Genomic DNA, 15462 nt, shown 5'->3' with positions numbered 1-15462 from the left:
AAAAAAAAATTGCATATCACACTTAATAAGGATGTAGTCACCTTCATCTTACATAGATATTCAAACCAAATTATTTGAAAAGCCTCAGCATATACCTCCATCAAACTTGTCTGACAATTTAGTCAGACACTTCATTGGATAAGCATATGGACGTACATGGAAGAGTGTAGGTTAAATGGGCTTCAGATCGGTATGACAGGTCGGCACAACATCGAGGGCCGAAGAGTCTGTACTGTGCTGTAATGTTCTATGTTCTAGATTGTGACTTGGAAATATTTAAAATATGATAAAGAGCATAGGCATTCGAACATACTTACGTTTTAGAAAGGAATGTATTACATTTTAATATAGCCACCTCCACATAACTGAATTAACTCAAGGCAAATAAATTTTCACTTTAATGTAAAACACAGAACTGTTAGCTTGAAAAATAACAAAGATCAACAATATTTGCACATAATTCAATTATTTGAGCACAAGAGGTTAGTAAGGTTTAGAATTAAGAATATAAAGTAACAGCAATATACAAATATTGCAGTATTCGCCACTGCAGAGACACTGACAAGATACTGTTATATTTAGGGTTGCTTAACTTTGTAAGAGATGTGTCTGCAGGCTTGATCGCCTTTCTCCAGTATTCCTCCTTCCTTGTCTATATCCCATTCTTCTAATCCCTGTTCCCCAAGCTTCCTTATCTGCATGAAGCCTATCCCAGAGTTGTCCTCTTCCCCCACATAAATCTCAACACCTGACCCCCATTATGCAGTACCAAGTGGCATGCCCTGACCACCCATTTCCCCAGTCTTCTTTTCTCCACCCAAAAGGTACTACATCGCAGTCTCCTGTTGTTTCACCTCCAGCTCCTACTTTGCAGTGTCTCTGTCCCCACCAACCATCCTGAGCAAGGGGTTCTGCTACTGATCTGAAGAAGTAGTCTAACTGTCAAATGCAACATTGGTGCAACTGGTCTTCTACACTTTAAAATGGAGATGATCAGAACATTCATTTCCAAGTGTAACCAATTTACTACTGATTTTCTCCCCCCACCATTGCTAAGCCATAGGCTCTGAATTCCAGGAGATACCTGGCTGATGGGAAAGTTTAATTAAATTGGTATGGTTTTCTCATGTATGGATTAAAATAAAAAACCCTTGAAAGCGTTAGTAATCAATACACTCCTTATTCCCGTTAACAAAAAGCTCAATCAGCAAGTAACTTTAATTTCTACACAGCTCCAGCTAGACAAAAATGTAATTTGTGTAAGGATACAATCTGGAAATCAGCTCTCTGATTGAAGCAATCTTGAAGAACCAGTTCAAACAAGTTTCTTTTGCAGTTTCATTCACTTCATCTGGACCAAAATTATCTGTATAAAAAGCACAAGGTGTATGATACCGAAAAGACTTATGAACACTTAAAGTAGTAAAACAAGAGCACATAATCAGTTGTATAAAACACATGCCCAACAACTGCTCGAGGTTACACACAAAATCCCCCTTAGGAAATCACTGCTGCAGGTATAATTACCTACATTAAATATAAAATTAAATTAAATTATTTGTTTCCGACAACACTAAAAATGTTTCAATCCTATGATGTTCACTTTGAAACACCTAATATTGTTTACTGGCTTTAAAATTTCTTGAAGGTTAAAATTTCATTATTATATAGTCACCTGGTATAGGGATCCCAGGAAGGGAAACACGACTACTTGCACACATGGATAAAATTCGCTCATACACTAGTTTACCTGTAGTCAAAAGATGGATCGTATAATTATATCTCTTACACGAATTCTTAACAGATCATTGTTTGAAATCAGAATGCCACATAAGGTCATAGATTCAGATTCAACAGAAGTTAAGATTTACTTGGAAAGGCACAGAGCAAAACATTTGGTTTATAAAGACTGTCAACTGGTCCAGACACACAGAGGCCACAGAACAGGGATAAACAATGTGCTGTCTCATTTTTAGGATGCAGAAAGTGCCAAGTGGTGTTCCTCAGGTCTGTTTTGGGGTTTTGTCTTTTCTTCATGTACATAAACGTGAATGCAAGAATGTAACTGAACACTGAAGTGAATGGGTTGCACAAAATTTGGAAGCACTGCAGACCACAGAGTGGAAGCAAGAAGTTACAAAGGCACGCAAAGACTGGGTGATTAAGCAAAGCAATGGAAAATTGACTTGAAGGTACACGGTGCAGATACAAAATAAACTCACAAGGTTAATCAAGTATCCTTAATTTAAAAGCAGCTGGGCCACATCTGACACTTTGACTGTACAGGCATATTGAGATCCATATCTGGAAATAGTGCCCATTTCTGTACACAAAACAAAGCCCGAATCCAGGCTCAAAACCAAACGCAACATTAGAAAGAAGAGAAAAATGGCTTCCTGAAGATGGCAGAGGTCTCACTCTAGCCCATCCCTGATTCCTGCTTTTTTTCTTTTCCCCCCTTTATTCATTCACGGGATAAGAGTGTCACTGGCTAGGCAGCATCCTTAGTTACCCACAGGGCAGTTAAGACTCAACCACATTGTGGGGCTGGAGTCACATGCAGGCCAATACAGCTAAGGATGACAGCTTCCTTCCCTCAAGGGCATTAGTGAACCAGGTGGGTTTTTCCAACAATTAACAATGGAATCAATGGCATCACGGTCACCTTAATTCCAGATATTTACTGAATTCAAATCCCACCATCTGCCATGGTGGGATTCGAACACGAGTCTCCAGAACGTTTTCTGGGTCTCTGGATTAACAGTCTAGCAATAATACTACTAGGCCATTGCCTCCCCATGGAGTCTTGCTTCAGAGTCCATAAGTTATCATTGATTTGAAGCCAAAAATCACTTGGCACTAATGTGAAGAATGCACTGCAAATGCAGTCTGCCATCAGTATTTTGTTATTTAAAAGACAACTACTGCATAAACATTGACCAGATTAAACATTTCAAAAATCAGTACTTCAAATGTTAATAACTTTCACATTACTATGTTAAAATTTCCCAGATGGGATGGTAGATAGCAAGATAAGTCATTAATGTTTGAAACTAGAACATCAAGATTTCTCTGCTTTGTAGCAGTGAAATAGCTTGATTCAATTAAGTTCCTGGAACAGATAATTTAATGAACATTGAAATTTTATTTTTTTTAAAATTTATTGAAGAGGATCAATAATATTGAAATATACTCAATATTCCTCATTTTCTGAGGTAAATAATATTTACTGCAAATCAAACAGCTAAATCCCATGAGAGAAACTGCACTTTCTTCGGTTAAAATGCCACACAATAGGTTATTTCATCCAAAACAAATAACAATTGTTTGCTGAGAAGTACAAATCAACTAAATTGCTCAACTCTAGAATGCAAATAAAACCTTTCTCCTTACTTCTTTTTGCCTCCCCACCTTTCTATAAATTGCAAACAGACATAGAAAAACACCAAGACCATTCAAGAAGCGCATGCGCCAACAAGTTAAAAAAATGCTGCACCGTACAAGAGAGTAGTTTGCCACTTCTTCAAGCTTAAAAGCAACTTCGCAATATTGGAAGAATTACAAAATAATTTCTTACCAAAAGTGTCCAAAATATCAGTGATCAAAACAAATTTGCTCGGGTAAAATTGGATCACGGTAGTATCAGACAGCAGCTTTGAGCACTACAAAAAAAAGTTCAATATTAATAAAATACCAGATAAAAATTTTATACAAAATATTAACAATGCAAATATTCAAAGGTTCATATGCTATCATACTTCAAAATGTAATGCACTGTTGTTGGAAATACAGCATACATGGTCCAATCTGCACAAACGGCTGAGTGGCTACAGAAATCTCTTGCAAGAGCAAGGAACAACAAGTCGTGGTTCACATCGGACTGAATATAAAAGAAAGCAAGTTTGTATTCACAGACAATGAAATACCTCTGAAAATACAGCTACTGTTGTAATGTAGGTAATGAGGCAGCCAAATTGTAGATAGCAAGTGCCCAAAAACAATTACACACTAACAACTAGGTCATGTTTTTCAGATGCTGTTGGATGAAAACTATTATCCAGGACAGAGGGTTAATTCCATGCCGGACACTGACTCAACATCCCCGGATCATTTACATCCTAATAGAACAGACAGAACCTCTGTTAAAATCTCCCATTCAGAAAAAAGTAGGAAAGGGGCCTTTATATTAGCAGGGCATTAGGGCACATCCTGGGGTACAAGTGAAGCGTTCAAGATGAAGAAGCTACACGTCAACTACACTGAGGCTAATGTCCTTTGAGCAATCAGTACTGACAGAGGAAAAATAGTTAAATGAATATGGATTCGGTGATGTATAAATGAGGCAGACTTGATTAGGGATCTTAAGGCGAAGGAACTCCCAAGGGCCAGTGACCATAATTTGAAGGAATTCACCCTGCAGTTTGAGAAGGGAATCAAATGCAACAATATTACAGTGGAGTAAAATTATCTACAAAGATAAGGGGCGAGCTGGTGAGAGTAGGTTGCAAGGGGATGCCTAACAGAGAAGGCAGTGGAGCAGCAATGGTAATAGCTTCTGGGGCTAACTTAGGATCAATTCTTCTTGTACCTCTAAGAGAGAAGAAACATACTAAGCAAGAATGAAGCAATTACGCTAACAAGGCAAATCAGGCATTGCAAAAAAGTGTGAAGATTAGGGAGGAGCCTTTAAGTAGTAGTGAAGGACAACTAGAAAAATTAAAACTCAATAAGGGAGAGATGAAATGCAAGGGTAAGCTAGCTAGTAACATAAAAAAAGATTGCAAGAGCTTTTTCAGACCTATAAAAAGCTAAGAAAAATGCAAGAGTGGACATCGAACTGCTGGAAAATGAGCCTGGACAAGAATTAATGGAGAACAAAGAAATGGTGAAGGAACTGAATACTCTGCATCAGTATTAACAATGGAGCACCCCAGTAGTATAGCAAAACTTTGGAAGCACTGGCAGGCAGAGATGAATGCAGTGGCCATCACTAAGCAGAACGTGCTGGGGAAGCTGAAGGGTCTGATGTGTATCATTCACCTAGGCTAGATGGACTACACCTCAGAGTTCGGAAGGAAATAGCTGAGGAGATAGTAGAGGCACTGGTGGTGATCTTTCAGGAATCAGTCATCAGGGAGAGTCCCACAGCACTGAAAATAGCTAACAGAGGACCCCATTTAAGACAGCAAGGGAGAAGATAGGAAATTATATACTAGTTAGCCTGACCTCAGTCATTGCTAAAATTTCAGAGCCCATTATTAAAGGATGAGATTGCAGTGTGTTTGGAAGTACATGGTAAATTGGGTTGAGCCAGCATGTCTTCAATAGGGGATATTTGTTAGAATTCTTTGATGAAGTAACAAGCAAGTTAGACAAAGGAGAACCAGTGGATGACATCTATTTGGATTTCCAGAAGACTTTTGACAAGGTGTCATCCAAGGAGCTGCCAAATAAGAGCTCAGTATTACAGGCAAGGTACTTTGCAAGAATAAAAGGATTGCCTTGATTGACAGAAGGCTGAGCAGGGAGAGAGAGAGAGATCTTTTTCAAGATGGCAGCCAGTAACCAGCAGTTCTGCAGGGTCAGTACTGGGACTACCACTAATCATATAAGCAGTAGTTAAGGTCTCTAGGTCTGTAATAAGTGGAGCTTTACAAGATTCAGGGGGGATATGAATGAAACAGAACATTGAGTGGCCTGGATAAAGTGGCCATGAAGACGTTTTCATGAGGAAGACAGACTAGGGCCGGAGGCACATCTTTTCAGAACTCTGATGAGGAGAGATTTCTTCAGTCAGAGGGTGATGAAACTTTGAAATTCCTTGCCACTGAAGGCTATGGAGGCCAAGTCATTGAGTACATTTAAGACAGAGATAGATACATTTTTGATTAGTATGAGGATCAAAAGATTACAGGGAGAAGGCAGAAGTTGGAGACTGAGAAACCTACAATCAAATATGAGCACACACCCATTTCTGCTTATCTCTTTTATGGTTATATGGCAGTAGCCTGAGCACAATAAAACCTCAGAGGAGAAACAAGGTTACAGAGGTTGATGGGAGAGACAAACAGCACTCTAATAAAAGAATGATTAGAAACTACAGAGAGATCAGACAAGGGGCAAATGTCATCTTAGATGAACAGTTAGAAGTATATCTGCATAACTGAATATAGTAAAGTATTCAGGAAGAATAGTGGAGATTAAAGAGAGGCAGGGCTGGCAAGCATTGATTAAAGAAATTATCGTACCATTTGGTGTAGATTTGAAAAAAAAGGGACAGACAAAATCAGTTTATCTAGAATTAACAAAGAAGAGGAATTAACATACTATTGGGTTTATGCTACAGGCCACTAAATAGGGGTAGAGAGGTAGAGAAGCAAATTTGAAGGCAAAATACTGAGGAGTGATTAAAAAAACTCAAGATTAGCACACATCGGGAACTTCAATGACCCCAACACAGAGTGGATGGTGAAGAGTAAGAAAAACAGTAAAGAGGTGGAGGAATCCTAAGGTAACTTACAAAAAAAAATTGTTCCACACAATTTGCCCATAGAACAAAAAAGCAAGTCCTGTCAGATAAAGTTCAATGCGGTCAGGCAAGCAGAGCAGATCATTTGGGAATGTGATCTTAGGATCATTAAGCTTAAGAGAGCTATGATTTGCTAGAACACTACCAGAAAGTGACAACAACTCATTACAGTTTTAAAAGAGTAGAGAAGATCGAGAAAGTATTTGATAGGCATGCTGAAAGGAGGTACAAATTATTTTTGTCTGCACTAGAAGGGCTGGGAATCAGAAGACTTGGATTAGGTGATTACCATTAAAAATCCACCTAATAACATTAACATTTTATTTTTAAACAATGAGGCATTTTGAGCTGAACATGAAAGAAGGGATGATGGAAGCTGATTCAATACTAATATTCAGAAAAAATGCTGCAGCCTGATAAATAAAAACAAAAACAAAAATAAAAAACTGGGCCGACATGAATAGAGCAGGAAAACTCTCCACAGGCAAATGGGACAAATGACCACCTTTCTGTGCTTAATCATTCTTCTGTGGTACATCATTCCAGAGCAAAAGCATTCAGCTTACTAGTAATATTGGGCTAGAATTACGCTATTTTGGAGAAAGGATGGGTTTGCAGGATTCTGATCCTGACCATGACTAACCCTTACATTTGTATTGTTTGCCCCTCCCAACAGACTGCATCTTATTTCCTTTTGCATGTTATTAACAAACAGTAAGAATGCTTTTGCATATTCATTGCTTTATTGTATTCCACACAGGAAAAGTAGATCAGATGATCATTCTAATCTTGGTTTCTGCCATGAGACCTTAAGAGATAGAGCAAGGTTAGGCTATTCATCCCATCGAGTCTGCTCAGCTATTCAAACATGGCTAATGTGTTTCTATACCTCATCCTCCTGCCTTACCCATGTAACCTTTGATCCCCTTACTAATCAAGAGCCTACGTCTGCCCTAAATACACTCACTGATTCTGTCACAGATGCTGTGGAGGCCTTGAATTCCACAGATTCACCACTCGTTGGCTAAAGGAAGTCCTCATCAGACCTAATAGTTTTCCCTCAACTCCAAGGCTGTGTCCTCGCATCCTAGTCTCTCTCACTAGTGGAAACATTCTCTCTACATCTATTCTATGCAATGTTGAAACTTATAGAATAAGATCCTCCTTCATCCTTCTAACGTCCAAGGAGCACAGACCAGAGTCCTCAACTGTTTCTCATATGACAAGCCTTTCATCCCCAGGATCATTCTTGTAAACCTCCTCTGGACAACCCCCGCCCCGCCAAACTCCACGGCCAGCACATTCCTCCTGTAGTGTGGCACAAAACTGCTCACAATGTTACAAATGTGGCCTGGCCAGAGCTTTATGCATCCTCATAGGGCCTCAGCAATGCATGATGCAAAACAATGTAGTCAACAATGGAGGAGGATGGGCTTTGCTACCTCAGTCTGGGTGGCAGCTCCCAATGACTCAAAACTGTATGAACACATGTCAAGGAATATTTGAGGAATGTCCTTTTGTGTTGTTTAAAGCTGACCTGTATAACTATTTTCAGTGCTTTCACTTTTTGATCCGTAGCCCATGCATCTTTCAATGACTGGTTTAGTTCTTCAATTCTGTTTATATAATCCTGCTGTGTCAAGTTTAACAGTTCCTTTTGAGATCCCTGGTTAGAAGAAAAAAAAGTAACAATTAAGATTAAAACGTAGTTCCTAAAAAGTTTAAAAAAAAACTTACCAAAAAAGTTACTGACACCACCAGTGACAAACCTAGGCCAACTTTTACCCATGCAGTTAATTTCAAGTTGTGCTCCTTGAATCGAAAGTATGAAAATGTAAACCTATTTACATTTACAGTTCTGAGGAAGGGTCACCAGACCCAAAATGTTAACTGATATTTTTCTTCACAGATGCTGTCAGACCTGCTGAGCTTTCCCAGCAACTTCTGTTTTCGTTCCCCATTTACATGGTACGTTTGTAAACTGGAAGAACAGTAACAGGAAATATAGTGGTGCCAAAATTATCATGGCAGACACAAACCAAACCAAATATAAAAACAGCTGTAATTTTAAAAGTTGGACTCAAGACATCCCAACAACAGGAACTGCACTTTTTCCTGATTGCTCACAAAAGATGTCTTCATTCTTAAAAACCGATTTTCACGTGAAATCTGCACAGCCAAATGAAGTACTAGTAATTTGCTTTATACACAAAATCACTTATTACTCAACAGTTACTCCATTTTTACAGGCTATGTTTACGCAATCTATAAATTAGAAAAAGGTTACTATATCACTAGTTATGTAGATTTTAACTTCTGCTTTGTGGTTGTTCAAGTTTATTATGCCAAAATTAATCAGACGTTGCTACGTAATTAGCCGCAGTCCTGCAAGGGATCATAAACATCCAGCAGCCAGAGAGAAGTAATTAAAGAGATTGAAGGGCCCACACCACATCAAACATGGGACAATGCAAGGAGATAGTCATCCATGAACTGCCACAACTGCAATGGTGAGTGAACCCAAGCCACTGGTGTCACTTTGCACCAAACTCTAACCAAAGCTAAACCAATTCAAAAATCAATACTTCAACTAGTCAAAGAGAGGCCTTCAACCTATGGAAACCAAATAGAACAGAATTTTATTTGCAATTTGTAGTTGGCTAGGATTTACTTGGAACATAGAATTGCACAGCAGAGGAACTGATCCTTAGAGTGATGTTGTGCCAAACATGACGTCATATGAACTAACCCGTTCTGCCCTTGGTCCATATCCCTCCATTCCTTGCACCTTCATGGGCTTATCTGTAAGTCTCTCAAACATCCCCCATCATATCTGCCTCTACCACCACCCCTAGCAGTGCACTGCAATGCACACTCTTACCACATGTAAAAAGACTTGTCTCTCACGTCTCCTTTGAACGTTTTCCACCCCCCACCTTTAAAACACACATGCCGCTAGTACTAGGCATTTCAACTCAAAGAGATTCTGACCATCAACCCTATCTACATCTCAATTTTATAAGCTTCTACTAGGTCTCCCCTCAGGCTCCACCACTCCAGAAAAAACAAACCTGAGTTTTTCTATCTTCTCCTCATAGCTCATACCCTCTAAACCAAGCAGCATCCTGTTAACCCTCTCTGAATCTGCTCCAAAGCCTCCACTTCCTTCCTTTAATGCAGCGACCAGAACTGAACACATTATTCTAACTGTGGCCTATCCAAAGTCTTATAAAGCTGCAACACGACATCCGAAATTTGTACTCAATTCCCCGACCTATAAAGGCAAGCATGCCTTATGGCTGGTGAAGAAGGCAATCTCCTTCCTTTGCCACTGAGGAACCTACGGACTTGAGCCCCAAGACCCCTCTGTACATCAACGCTGTTCAGAGTCCCGCCATTAACTGTATACTTTCCCTTAACATTTGATCTCCCAACATGCAGCACCTCACACTTGCCCAGATTAAACTCCATCTGTCATTTCTCTGCCCATATCTGCAACTGATCTATATCCCACTGTATCCTTTGACAACCTTCCACACTATCCACAACTCTACCGATTTTTGCATTGTCTGCAAGTTTACTAACCCACCCGTCTACATTTTCAACCAAGTCATTTTTACATATATAGATCACAAACAGCAGAGGTCTCAGCATGGATCCCTGTGGAAACGGACTTTCAGGTTGAAGAACACCTATCCACCACTACCTTCTACGGGCAAGCCTATTCTGAATTCATGCAGCCATGTCACTGTGGATCCCATGCATCTTAAATTTTCTGCATGAGCCAACTATGAAGGACCTTATCCAAAGCCTTACTAAAATCATGTAGACAACATCCACCACCTTTATCACCTTCTCAAAAAATTCAATCAAGTTAGTAGGACATGACCTGCCCTACACAAAGTCATGCTGACTGTCTCCGATTTGGCCATGGTCTTCCAAATATGCGTAAATCCTATCCTTAAGAATTCCTTCCAATAGGTTCCTAATCACTACAATTGTAAAACTCCCTGATGTATAGTTTCCTGGATTATCCCTATTTCTCTTATTAAGCAGAGGAGCATTAGTAACTTGCCAGTCCTCCAGGACCTCGCCAGTGGCTAGAGAGGATACAAAGATTTCGGTCAAGGTCCCAGCAATCTCCTCTCTTACCTCTCTCAATTACCTGGGGTAGATACCATCAGGTCCTGAGGACTTATCCACCTTAATGCTCTTCAAGTGATCCAACGCCATTTCTCTCTGGGTTGAAAAATGCACTAGTATATTAGCATGCTCCACAGAAATCCCATTATCCTCTATATCCTTCTCCTGGGTGAATACTGCCACTGCCAGAGGCTACATCCTCTGCATCCAAGCACATGTCCCCCCCTTTGACCTTGAGTGGAACCAACTTCTCCCTAGTTATCCTCTTGTTTTTTTTAATGCCTCAGGATTCTCTTTTACCCTAATTGCCAAAGTCATTTCATGGCCTCTTCTTGCCCTCCTAATTCCCTGCTTCAGTTCTACCTCTTTTCCTTATATTCCTCATGGGCTTGGTCCGATTTTAGCTTCCTAAACCTTATACATGCTTCCTTTTCCTTCTTGACAAAATTCACAAACCCTCATTATCCAAGGTTCCCTTACCTAATCATCTTTGTCGTTCCTCCTTACTAGAACATGCTGATCTTAAACTTCCCCAAGCACGTTCTTAAGCAACTCCCAGGTCAAATGTGAATTTACCTGAAAACAGCTCCTCTCAATAAACACTCCTTAGCACCTGCTTTATATTGATATAATTTGCTCTCCCCCAATTTAGTACCTTCCTGCAAGGTCCTGACTTATCCTTATTCATAGCTACCTTAAGACCTAAGGAGTTGTGATCACTTTCCAAAATGCCCTCCCACTGAAAAGGACAGTTACCTTGCCAGGCTCATTACCCAGTACAAGGTTCAGGTGGTCCAGCTAGCCTATTTTCAGATAATAAAATACTGTCTAAAATACATTGAACATCACATTTCCCAATATGTAACAGAAACTGGGACAACACACACTGCCTCCAAGAATGGTAGAGGCAAAAACTCTTATAACATTTAAAACCTATTAAGACCTACTCACACTGCCTAAGCATGCAAGACTATGGGCCAAGTGCTGGAAAATGAAATTAGAATACTTAGGTGGCTACTTTTAACTGGCATAGACTCAAAGAACAACTAAGCACAGGAAAGGCCCCTTGGTCCATCAAGATTGTGCCAACACAACTTTCTAAACTTGAAAAGCTTTTTAGCTTCATAGAGTCCACATCCCTCTAGTCCCTGCCAAGATGCTTCCTAAATGTTGCTATTTTAGTTGCTTGCACGACGTCCTCTGGCAGCACATTCGAGGCACTCACCACCCTCTTGGGGAAAAAAATTTGCTCCTCTCATCTTTAAATCGTTTCCTCTTTTACCTTAAGCCTATGTCCCCTACTCAATGACATTTCTTTGGTCCAAAGGGTCTTTGTGTTATTCACTTCTGACTCAAAGGACATTCAGAGTTCAGTGCAGCACTCATGTGCTGTGTCAGAATGGAGCTAATAATTCATCACACACAGTCAACAGAATGCTAAGGAGTGAATCACAGCAAGTATAAAAATAAAGTCGGGTCAAACCCTTGAATGCTGAAGTTGATGATGGAATCCTTATAATAAAAGGAAGAACCTCAGATAAAAAGCAATTGATTTTTATTGAATCAACTGGGAAGACAGCTCAAGTTCTTTTTGTTGAAAGCTAAGTAATCTCATCCCCCAAGCAATTCACAACTTGCTTAAAACGATTGATTGCTGAGAACAACTTTAGGACAACATTGAAACATGTAAAATAATCAGAGGGTTAGATAGGGTGGATAGGGAGAGCCTTTTTCCTAGGATGGTGACGGCGAGCACGAGGGGGCATGGCTTTAAATTGAGGGGTGAAAGATATAGGACAGAGGATGTTACTAAGTGTGAGATTGAAGCACTTGATTAAAAGACAGTTTAGGCAACACAGCCAATAACCTTTTTTTTGCATTGGTTTTGAAAAATCTATTTCTGTTCAAATTGGTTTCGTGTCATGGCTGGTTTGTCATGAGGAAAGCGAGAGAGGAAATAGCCGGGGCCTTAACAGATACCTTTGCAGCGTCCTTTGACACGGGTGAGGTCCCGGAGGACTAGAGACTTGCGAGTGTTGTCCCCTTGTTTAAGAAGGGCAGCAAGGATAATCCAGGTAATTAACAACCGGCGAGCCTGACGTCAGTGGTAGGGAAGCTACTGGAGAAGATACTGAGAGATAGAATCTATTCCCATTTGGAAGAAAATGGGCTTATCAGTGATAGGCAACATGGTTTTGTACAGGGAAGGTCATGTCTTACCAACTTAATAGAATTCTTTGAGGACGTGACAAAGTTGATTGATGAGGGAAAGGCTGTAGATGTCATATACATGGACTCCAGTAAGGCATTTGATAAGGTTCCCCATGGCAGGCTGATGGAGAAAGTGAAGTCACATGGGGTCCAGGGTGCACTAGCTAGATGGTTAAAAAACTGGCTGGGCAACAGGAGGCAGAGAGTAGTGGTAGAAGGGAGTTTCTCAAATTGGAGACCTGTGACCAGTGGTGTTCCACAGGGATCTGTGTTGGGACCACTGTTGTTTGTGATATATGTAAATTATTTGGAGGAAGGTGTAGGTGGTCTGATCAGCAAGTTTACTGACGACACTAAGATTGGTGGAGTAGCTGATAGTGAAGGGGACTGTCAGAAATTACAGCAGAATATAGTTAGACTGGAGAGTTGGGCAGATAAATGGCAGATGGAGTTCAATCCAGGCAAGTGCGAGGTGATGCATTTTGGAAGATCAAATTCAAGGGCGAACTATACAGTAAATGGAAAAGTTCTAGGGAAAACTGATGAACAGAGAGATCTGGGTGTTCAGGTCCATTGTTCCCTGAAGGTGGCAACACAGGTCAATAGGGTGGTCAAAAAAGCACATGGCACGCTTTCCTTCATTGGGCAGGGTATTGAGTACAAGAGTTGGCAGGTCATGTTGCAGTTGTATAGGACTTTGGTTCTGCCACATTTGGAGTACTGTGTGCAGTTCTGGTCGCCACATTACCAAAAGGATGTGGATGCTTTGGAGAGGGTGCAGAGGAGGTTCACCAGGATGTTGCCTGGTATGGAGGGTGCTAGCTATGAAGAGAGGTTGAGTGGATTAGGATTATTTTCATTAGAAAGACAGAGATTGAGGGGGGAAACCTGATTGAGGTCTGCAAAATCATGAGGGGTATAGACAGGGTGGATAGCAAAAAGCTTTTCCCCCCCCCAGAGTGAGGGACTGAATTACTAGGGGTCATGAGTTCAAAGTGAGAGGGGGAAAGTTTAAGGGAGATATGCGTGGAAAGTTCTTTACGCAGAGGGTGGTGGGTACCTGGAATGCGTTGCCAGCGGAGGTGGTAGACGCAGACATGTTAGTGTCTTTTAAGATATATTTGGACAGGTACATGGATGGGCAGGGAGCAAATGGACACGGACTGTTAGAAAATAGATGACAGGTTAGACAGAGGATCTTGATCGGTGCAGGCTTGGAGGGCCGAAGGGCCTGTTCCTGTGCTGTAGGTTTCTTTGTTCTTTGACAGATGTCAGAGGTGGTTTCTTTACTCAGAGAGTAGTAAGGGAATGGAACGCTTCGCCTGCAACGGTAGTCGATTCGCCAACTTTAGGTACATTTAAGTCGTCATTGGATAAGCATATGGACATACATGGAATAATGTAGGTTAGATGGGCTTGAGATCGGTATGACAGGTCGGCACAACATCGAGGGCCGAAGGGCCTGTACTGTGCTGTAATGTTATATGTATCTCGGTAACGTATGCCACTGTAACATTAGTAAGTCAGGTAACATTAGGTGGTCACTGCGTTGAGGAATTAATAGCATTATTAATAAACAAATAATCAGAATTAATGAATGAATGTTCCATGATATTGCTCAGTAACACGTAGCCACAAACATTCCAGGAACAGCCAGTCAGTCAATGCTATCCTTTGTGGATGCGAGTTTGCTCGCTGAGCTGGAAGGTTCGTTTTCAGACGTTTCGTCACCATTCTAGGTAACATCATCAGTGAGCCTCCGACGAAGCGCTGGTGTATATGTCCCGCTTTCTATTTATCTGGTTAGGTTTCCTTGGGTTGGTGATGTCATTTCCTGTTCTTTTTCCTCAGGGGTTGGTAGATTGATTTGGAGCCAATGTGTTTGTTGACGGAATTCCGGTTGGAATGCCATGCTTCTAGGAATTCTCGTGCGTGTCTCTGTTTGGCTTGTCCTAGGATGGATGTGTTGTCCCAATCAAAGTGGTGTCCTTCCTCATCTGTATGTAAGGATACGAGTGATAGTGGGTCATGTTGTTTTGTGGCTAGTTGATGTTCATACGTCCTGGTGGCTAGCTTTCTGCCTGTTTGCCCAATGTAGTGTTTGTCAAACAGGCAGAAAGCTAGCCACCAGGATATATGAACATCAACTAGCCACAAAACAACATGACCCACTATCACTCGTGTCCTTACATACAGATGAGGAAGGACACCACTTTGATTGGGACAACACATCCATCCTAGGACAAGCCAAACAGAGACACGCACGAGAATTCCTCGAAGCATGGCATTCCAACCGGAACTCCATCAACAAACACATTGGCTCCAAATCAATCTACCAACCCCTGAGAAAAAGAACAGGAAATGACATCACCAACCCAAGGAAACCTAACCAGATAAATAGAAAGCGGGACATAACACCAGCGCTTCGTCGGAGGCTCACTGATGTTACCTGGAATGGTGACGAAACGTCTGAAAACGAACCTTCCAGCTCAGCGAGCAAACTCACATCCAGAACCTCAACCTGAGCTACAAATCTTCTCAATACTTGCTAATGCTATCCTTTTCTTGACCATTAACGG

The 15462-nt window shown here is 40.9% G+C and overlaps 1 protein-coding gene across 6 annotated transcripts in view; it reads right to left on the bottom strand.

Annotated features, from left to right (window-relative positions):
* The window catches only part of vps35l (VPS35 endosomal protein sorting factor like), a 117395-nt gene that overhangs the window by 80426 nt on the left and 21507 nt on the right, over positions 1 to 15462 (bottom strand). For all 6 annotated transcript variants that reach the window (XR_009447156.1, XR_009447155.1, XR_009447157.1 and 3 more), the window contains exons 7-11: positions 8067 to 8195; positions 3578 to 3662; positions 1676 to 1750; positions 1270 to 1366; positions 318 to 365 (exon numbers count right to left, since the gene is read on the bottom strand). Coding sequence is in view for 3 of the 6 variants with exons in the window: in XM_059654211.1 (XP_059510194.1) it covers positions 318 to 365; positions 1270 to 1366; positions 1676 to 1750; positions 3578 to 3662; positions 8067 to 8195 (434 nt within the window). In the remaining 3 variants the exon portion in view is untranslated. The remainder of the gene's footprint in view (positions 1 to 317; positions 366 to 1269; positions 1367 to 1675; positions 1751 to 3577; positions 3663 to 8066; positions 8196 to 15462) is intronic.

This window comes from Stegostoma tigrinum, chromosome 23 (genome assembly GCF_030684315.1).
Source record: "Stegostoma tigrinum isolate sSteTig4 chromosome 23, sSteTig4.hap1, whole genome shotgun sequence".
NCBI classification, from domain to species: Eukaryota; Metazoa; Chordata; class Chondrichthyes; order Orectolobiformes; family Stegostomatidae; genus Stegostoma; species Stegostoma tigrinum.
The sequence above is the reverse complement of the archived record's forward strand: the minus strand, read 5'-3'. Positions and strand labels throughout refer to the sequence as shown.